Genomic DNA, 7,973 nt, shown 5'->3' with positions numbered 1-7,973 from the left:
AGTCATATGTCAAACTCACGGATCTTTGTCTCCTCCAGTTCCCTAGTGTCTGTAATAAGGGGGGGGGGGGAATGACCATCCTACCCATGCCCGATCACTTTGCCCGGGTGGGGTTTACCCCCCCTTATTACAGACACTGGGAAACTGGGCCGGGCAGAAAACTGAGGAGATAATTTTCCCAAACTCACTGCATCTAAACAGGGCTTAAAGGTGCATAAACTCTTTAAAATCGGACTCAACCAATAGTGACTAGAATTGAAATCATCTCCCTTAATTAATCCTATTGCTAGTGGAAACCCCTTTTTTAACAATTTCCACAATAAAAGCTTGAACTTTGGATGGCATTTTAGACTTTCATAAAACAGACCAAATTGAGACTTCTATAATGACGCGGAGGGAAAGATGGGTCACAGTGAGAGGATTCCCATGGTGTTGATGAAATATAGTTAGCAGCTATCCTCGTTGTAAGGGTGCCCTTTTTGAATTAATAGCAAAATAAAAACTCTTTCATGTAAAGGTAGCGAGCGTGGATCATGTCCTTGTACAAGTACCATCTAAGGCTCTCCAGGGCCAGTCACATGGAATGGCCATAGAGGGCCTTGGACGATACTTGTACAAGAACATGATCCGGTTTCAAAGGTGGCTGCCAAGAGAATGATATAACCAATGCTATTTCACACCCACGAACCCCTTTCAGGTTTAAAATACATCATCTAAATATTATTTTTAAACAAATATTTAGCCTTTAAAACCCTATTCCACAAGGAATTGAGGGAAGAGAGCAATCTCCATCCAAGCCTCAATAAGAGAGCTTCATTATGAACATAATGTAATCTAAACCCTAAACCTCTCACTTTTTAGGCTCACACCCATCAACCCACGGTATTAGAGACAATCTTTTGTTCTCCCCAAACTCACCTCTCCAGAATTTGGCACAGATTTAATCTAATTGTGACCAAAACTAAAAAGCAAAACATGAGATGTATAGGAATTCTTTCGGGGACAAAAAAATGCAAGACATGAGATAGGTAGGAACAGAACTAATTACTTACCTATCTCATGTCCTGCTTTTAAGGGGGAGAGTTCTCTGTGGGGAGCACGGTGGCCATTTTGCACCCCCTTGTGTTTATGCAGGGGCCATGCTCCTGGACAGGTTTCCTTTTTCCTTTTTTGAATTGATCATCAGTGGCATCATAGACATATATAGTATATTAAGTTTCAGATCAATTCAATTTTCTAATGTAGAGATATAAAGATCCAAAACATAGTTTGATCAGCTCATGTTTTAGGTGCACTGCCCATCTCAAAGCCATGAAAATTTAACAGATTACCTCTTCCCCCAGTCATATCATGTATATATAATCACCTACTGATGCCATTATTCCACAAGTGTTGTAAAGCCAATTGCTTAATAAGGCAGAGAGTTGGAAAAGAGAAATATAAGTTCTCCTAATTTCCTCTATCACCTATACAAAGAGGATTTGCTCGAGGGCGTCATCCCCATGCAACTCTTCAAATTTCTCCCAATACACAGCAATGGCCAGCCCAATCAACCAACATACCTATCACACAACAATTCAATCTCAAGTCAAAAATTGAAAAACCAGTGCAGAAGTAAAAGATACAGCCCAACAGAAGCATAACAGTTAACTCACACTATTTCTCTATTTCTGGCCCTTCTTCCACAAGACTCCAATCTTCTTTAGCATGTTGTTCTTTCTCTTAGGTGAGTCGTCATCCATATCTTCTGAATTGGGTGAACCAATCTTCCCAGTAACATAATTATCCATTAATTTCCCATTATTTCCTGTTGAAAAAAAAGCAGCTGCTGCCTCAGCTGCCTTCCTCCACTGGTCTGATTGCACCTTCAACCTCCTCAACTCAACCTCCATCTCTGAGTTTGCCGCCTGTGCTGCCTCCAGCTGCTCAGTGACACGTGCTGCCCTCTTGCTACTCTTGTCTGCTTCTTGTGTTATGTAGCCAACTTTCATTAGAGCCTCCCGCTCAGCAGCCCTTGCTGCCTCTGCCTCAGAGATGGCTTCATCAGTCACTTTACTCCTCTCCATTTCCCTCTTCTTGATTTCCAACTCTAGCAACTCATTCTCCTCCGATATATTCCGCAATTCTATCTCCTTATCCATCATATTTGCCTTCAAATCAGTAGCATCTGCCTTCAACTTTTGCAACTCCACTTCCAGTTCATCCTCCCTCTGACTAGACTTGTTCTGTTTGATCTTCATGTTCAGTCCCTCATTTTCCTCTGAAATTCTCTGCAACTTAGTTTCCTTATTCATCAGGTTTTCTTTCAACTCTTCAATATAAGCCTTGGTTTTCTTTAGCTCTGCCTCCAATTCAGCTACCCTAAGGCATGCCTCAGACTTCGTTTGCTCAACCATTTCATAGGCACTTTGAATCTGCATTGTGTACTGAATATGTTCTTCCTGATACCTAGCTTCAGCTGCTTCTAGTGCCACCTTTAACTGTCCCATCTCCAAATTCACAGAATCAAGCTCCAACCTGAGCTCATTCGAGTCAGCAAGGTCCCGAGTTTCCCCTGCAGACCTATCATCTCCTGATGAGTCCCCAGTTTGGCTGCTGCTAGCCTTAACTAGGTCTGCCTGAAGTTTGCTCATAAGTCCTTCAAGCGAATTCACTTGAGCTCTAGATTGCTCCAAGTTCAAAACAAGGCAGTTGTAAGCCTCCTTGGATTTAAGAACATCTGATCGGAGCATCTCCACAGTTGTCTTGGCAGTTTCCAGTTGTAGTAGAGTTTCACTAACCAGTGCCTTGGCCTGAGCTTCGGATTCTTTGGAATCTTTGAGCTGAACTTTCATGTTCTCAACAACAAAAAGGGTTTCTTCCAGGTCAATTTTCAATCTCTGGAGCTCAGATTCTCCAGCTTCTACCTGCTTGGTCTGGGCAGCCTCAGACTCCACAACCATTTCCAGCTGGAACCTAAGCCTGTGAATTTCATTCATGGCAGAGGATAAGGCAGCTGAGTCCACTGAATGTTGCTTCTGAAGAGCCTCGAGTTCGGACTGCCATGCCCGATCCCGGTCTTGAGAGACTTTACGGAGCTCATGTACCCGGGAGTCCTCAGAAGTAGACAACTCCAGAAGCTGCTGCTGGGACTCTTCAAGCTTTGTGGACATGTCTAAGAGCTGCTTCTTGGACTCTTCGGCTTCCTTCTGTGCAAGCCTCTTCCATGTCTCAGATGTTGTTAACTGGTCTTTTGCCTTATTCAGATCCTCCTGGAGTTGCACAAGTTGAGATTCCAACTCAGAGACTCTGCTGGGTCGCTTCTTCTGAAGATTTTAGAGAGAAAGTTGTTTAGTAAGTATCAGAAATCTCCAACTCCAACAACTTTATGAGAACGATGAAGATAAACTAACACACATTCAGAACTGCGCGAAACAACAGAGAGGGAAAATCTAATAGAAACAGTGCAAAGAAAAAGAGGATAAAAGATTTAACCAAAATGAGTGCAAATATAACCCACAAACTAGAGCATTGACACGGAACCACTGATGTGAGGCCTTGACAAGCCTACTCATGATCGAAATGACAGAAAAGGGAGGGGAGGGGGGCAAAAGAAAAGAATGTCATCAATTAAAATTAAGAGTCGTCAACTTAAAGGAGCAAAGCATAGCAGTTCCAACATAAACAGTGATTATTTTCCCAGCTGATTGAGACATTGGCCGATTATGCAATCTTATTCATTGATACGAAATTAAGGTAAATTAAAAATTTTCACAACACATACTTTTCTTCAGGCATTTTAAAGTAAATTTTATTCCAGATGTTCTAGATATTTTAATTTTAAACAACAGATTGGACCGGTAAGTTGAACTAGAACCAGACACCAAGGCAGCCAGTGTCCAAGCAAAACTCAAACAGTTAAAAATCAATGGGGGAATAAAGGTTGAAGGTTGAACCAGAAAAAACAACTTAAACAGTCAATTTTATAAATCATCTGTTTGAAGTTGCTGCATCTTTGTTTGATTAAGAACATAAGGTTTTCTTCACCCCCTCCCTTCCCGGACATGAGAATGATGAACTGTAGTTACAGTAAGTACCTCAGAAGCCGGGCTTCTAGGTGACACACGTTCAGTGAGTTTCAGGCTTCTATCCTTTGTTGTCCAGGTTGCTGAATTTGTAGAAGTTGAGTCACATTCTGATCCAGCTGCCTTGAGCCGACGAGCAGCTTTTGGTGTCCCTGGAGATGTCCTTTGAGGCCCTTCTGAAGATGAACTTCTGCACCCATGTCCAGGAAATTATCATCACCATTGAGAGGAGCAAAAGAATCCAGAAATCAATGAGATCCAGCTAACAGAAAAGCAACATATAAAGGTTATTTACAATGAACACCTCCAGTTTGTTGGTTTCTGCAATAGTAGCATTGTGGAGCTGAAGCATAGATTCATCCATGAATTAATATGTAGGAAAATTTACCGCATTCATGAAAAATATACTTTTGGTTCTGAAAAGCTATCAATGAGTACATAGAGGTTTATGGTAGCTTGATTCATTGACGTATCCATTTATGAATCGAGTCTAACCAAGGACAAGCAACTAGAAGGATTAGCATTTATTTTTTTTTGGGGGGGGGGGGGAATAGAAGAATAGCAACAACAATGTGCCACTAGATCACAGAATTTACATACAGACCATTGCTGAAATCCAAGACAAGACAACTACTTGTTTATAAACAGGGGGGGGGGGGAGAGGGAGAGAAAACGCAAAACTCGGATTTTTTTTTTTTTCTGGCCAAATGAATCTCAAACCACAAGTAGTTGGATTTCCATTATAAGAGCAAATGGATAGTGCTAAGCAATAAGACACATGTAAAAGGAAAAAAGGCGTATTAAAAAAGGCCAAAAACAAACACATTAACTGGAATTGCTGAAAATAACAAAAGCCATTAAATACCAGCAGGGTTTACAATGTAGCTTGAATTTTTCCCAGGGTGGGCTGGGTGAGGGAGTATAGGGAAAGAGTAAGAAAGAAGAAAGATTCTGCCTTTGAAAGAAGTAGCAGTTTAAGAGGCTGCCTTTCCAACTTCTGTACTACAAGAAGAAAGAAGAATCCAACCTACATCGATCGGCAAGGGCAGAAGAAGAAATTAAGATGGTCATTAAAATAAGAATCCGGGTAGGAAGATAGAATCCAATGCAACACCAATTACCTCGAATGCAAAATTCCTCAATGGATTCAACTAAGCAACTTACTGATCATAGATAGAGGCTTTAAGGAAGCTATAACAATGAAAAAAGTAGAAAAAAACAAATGTGGGTATTACCTTGCTTTCGGCGTCTGCATTTTTTACCACCCCTTCTGGCAACAGAGTAAAAGAGAGAACTTGAAAGTTCACACCCTAGTTGCTTCCTGACCCACAAAACCTGCAATAGTAGAGAGGAGTCAAACTAAGGAAGACAGAGCAATGAGTCCAGCGCAATGTACATGAAAAAATAAATGTTTAAGGAAGGACAGGCACCCCTCAATCCCCTCATCAATACAACAACAACAAACAACAATGTCCCTTCAAAGAAACTCCATGTAAACTACCTCCACTCCCACCAAACAACACTCTCCTAAGTGGAATTTCAAGGAGAGGAAAAAAAGAATTAAAAAAAAAAAAAACCCACTCCCAAGTGTTACAGAAAACAAAACCCAAAAATAAAAAATATCAGTATGGGTTATTTTCCTCCCTTTTAACTTTTTCCCCCTGTTAGATGAACAAAATTTCTACCCTTTTTGACATCTTAACCAAGAAGTTACGAAAGTGGCACTACAGTCTACAGTAATCAAAAGACCAAAAACAGGGTCATTTTTGGCTTCCAAGTTGGGGAATCTCCGTAATTATAGTAACCAGAACCACACAGTAACAGAGATTTGTCTGGTATCCATCTCTTTCGCCGTGACATAAGGGGAACTACCTACCGGTTGTCATGAAGGTGTTTGACATCAAGCTCAGCTAACCCCACACACAACAGGAAAAAAAAAAAAGAGAAAAGAAAAAGAGGACGAGAGTCTTGAAGAAAACGGAAGCTTAAGGAATAGGGGAAAACCACATTTATCCTTCTTGACGCTCATCCCCTCAACCCCGCCCCCCCCCCCCCCCGGAAAACCCAAAAAAAAAATGGAAATCAAGAAAGCGCAACCGAGTCGCAGAAAGAAAACAAGAAGAAAAGCGCAGTTTGAAGTTGAGGAGGCATCAGTATCGAGCCGCAGAAACTTGAGGGGAGGGGGAAAAACACAAGAAGGAGCGGGAGGAGGTGAAGGGAGAGGAGAAAGAGAAACAGAGACTAACTCTTCCCATCATCACATGCCATTCCCAACAGCCGTAAAAATCCTGCAACTTTCAAGCTCCGGAACTGTAATACTGAACCGCATTATCATTCTACAGGAAAACTTTTCCAGGGGACCCAGCAAACATCAGAGTTGTCACCCTATCAGTTAAATATCAAAACCATAAAAAGGAAAAGCAACCCAACTCAACTCAGAGTCCAGCAACCCCGAAAAAGAAAAAGGTGAAATAATATAAGCAGCACCCAAACCAGAAAGAACCCAAATACTACTGCTTGAGCAGCAAATGTCTTAAAATGGTAGATGATTCAAAGGAGGAACATTTACCGCTACACTTAGCCGCAGCAGCAGTAGCAGATCTCTATTATCTGGAGAAGCAGGAGCCCCGAACTTTAGTACTCTTAAAAATGAAAACCCTTTTGGGTTTTTACTCTTTAGGACGAAACGAGCGTCAGAAGCAGCATTTCTTTTCCTTCCATTTGTTCTTCAACCAATATCTCTTCTTCTTCCTTCGGCTTCTTTCCACTAATGGTTCAAGTCCCGCAGTTTACGGTACGTTGCTCTACAGAGAGAGAGAGAAGGCTGAGCCCTGAGGGCCTAAGATTGTGTCGTCTTCCCGATCTGAGCCAGTGGAGCCCCAGGACCGAAAGTTCGGAACTGGTTTGTTCTTTAACGTCTATTCTCTAATGTCTACTCCAAAAAGGATATTCCTAATCTTCCATTTCTGTTAAAAAAAATATAAGTTTTCGAGATTGAAAAGGGAGAAAGTTACAGAAGTTAAACTAACGGTGGTGGGTGATGGGAGCAGTTAATGAAGAAGAAGAAGAAGCCATCGATTTTTTGAGCCGTTGCGATAATGCGGGCCTATGACATCCCTGTTTGTCTTATCTAGTGGGACTGTGGGACCAAGCGAATCGCCAGTTCCGAAATTTGGCTTCTTCCCTATTATATCCGCTAATGTCCTAGAGAGTAGATCTAATGGTATCAATCGATTGGTTTGGTTTGATTTTGATTAAGTTGAACCAGTTTCAATGTGTGATTAGGTCAATCGGAAACCAAATTGTTAATGAAATATCAATTTTGAAGGGTCATTCTTTGTGGGGGAGCGCATGGGGATTTCTGCCTTTCATGGGGGTGGGGCAGTCATTTATCCTATACTGTGGAAAATCCTGATTTTATTAGTTTTGATTTCTTATCAGATTACTATTGATCTAGTCTCAATTTGGTCCGATTTTCCAATTCCATTGATCTCATTTGAAAACAAATCGATAATGGTTGGGTTCCATCTGTGCTGAACCAGTTAGTTTCAACCAGTTCGTTGTACAATCCACAGCCACAGGCCTTCCTATGAAATAAATGTGGAATATACGATATCTTCCACTACACTAGGCAGCTGGATACACTCATACACCGGTAGGCGGTATCGGTCCAATATTGGATGATTTTGCCCTCAAAATACAGATTATGAACCATATTTTTACCATTTTGCCTTTTTTTTTTACCATTTATCCATACCATATTAATTATGGATCTGATATCATTATCATTGTTGGCCGGAACCGATTCCTTAAACCCTGATTACATGTCTAACACAGCTCCCCTCCACTCCTACACCTTGATTAAATGTCAGTTTTGATTGATTTTAGTAACTTCTCATATTAATTCTA

The 7,973-nt window shown here is 41.2% G+C and overlaps 1 protein-coding gene across 2 annotated transcripts; it reads right to left on the bottom strand.

Annotated features, from left to right (window-relative positions):
• Positions 1-1,243: 1,243 nt before the first annotated feature.
• Positions 1,244-6,652, bottom strand: LOC122648857 (interactor of constitutive active ROPs 3-like). Of its 2 annotated transcripts, XM_043842134.1 has the most exons (6): positions 6,634-6,652; positions 5,300-5,399; positions 4,077-4,254; positions 1,656-3,305; positions 1,536-1,562; positions 1,244-1,490 (listed from the first exon to the last, which is right to left on the bottom strand). In XM_043842134.1, exons 2-4 carry the CDS (start codon positions 5,317-5,319, stop codon positions 1,665-1,667), a joined length of 1,839 nt encoding a protein of 612 aa, XP_043698069.1. In that variant the 5' UTR covers positions 5,320-5,399; positions 6,634-6,652; the 3' UTR covers positions 1,244-1,490; positions 1,536-1,562; positions 1,656-1,664. The 2 variants fall into 2 exon arrangements, with proteins under 2 accessions (XP_043698069.1, XP_043698068.1); XM_043842133.1 differs by lacking the exon at positions 6,634-6,652 and having other exon boundaries at positions 5,300-5,588.
• Between the last annotated feature and the right edge of the window lie 1,321 nt (positions 6,653-7,973).

Source organism: Telopea speciosissima, chromosome 1 (genome assembly GCF_018873765.1).
Source record: "Telopea speciosissima isolate NSW1024214 ecotype Mountain lineage chromosome 1, Tspe_v1, whole genome shotgun sequence".
Classification (NCBI taxonomy): domain Eukaryota; kingdom Viridiplantae; phylum Streptophyta; class Magnoliopsida; order Proteales; family Proteaceae; genus Telopea; species Telopea speciosissima.
This window is presented reverse-complemented; position numbering and strand designations above follow the sequence as displayed.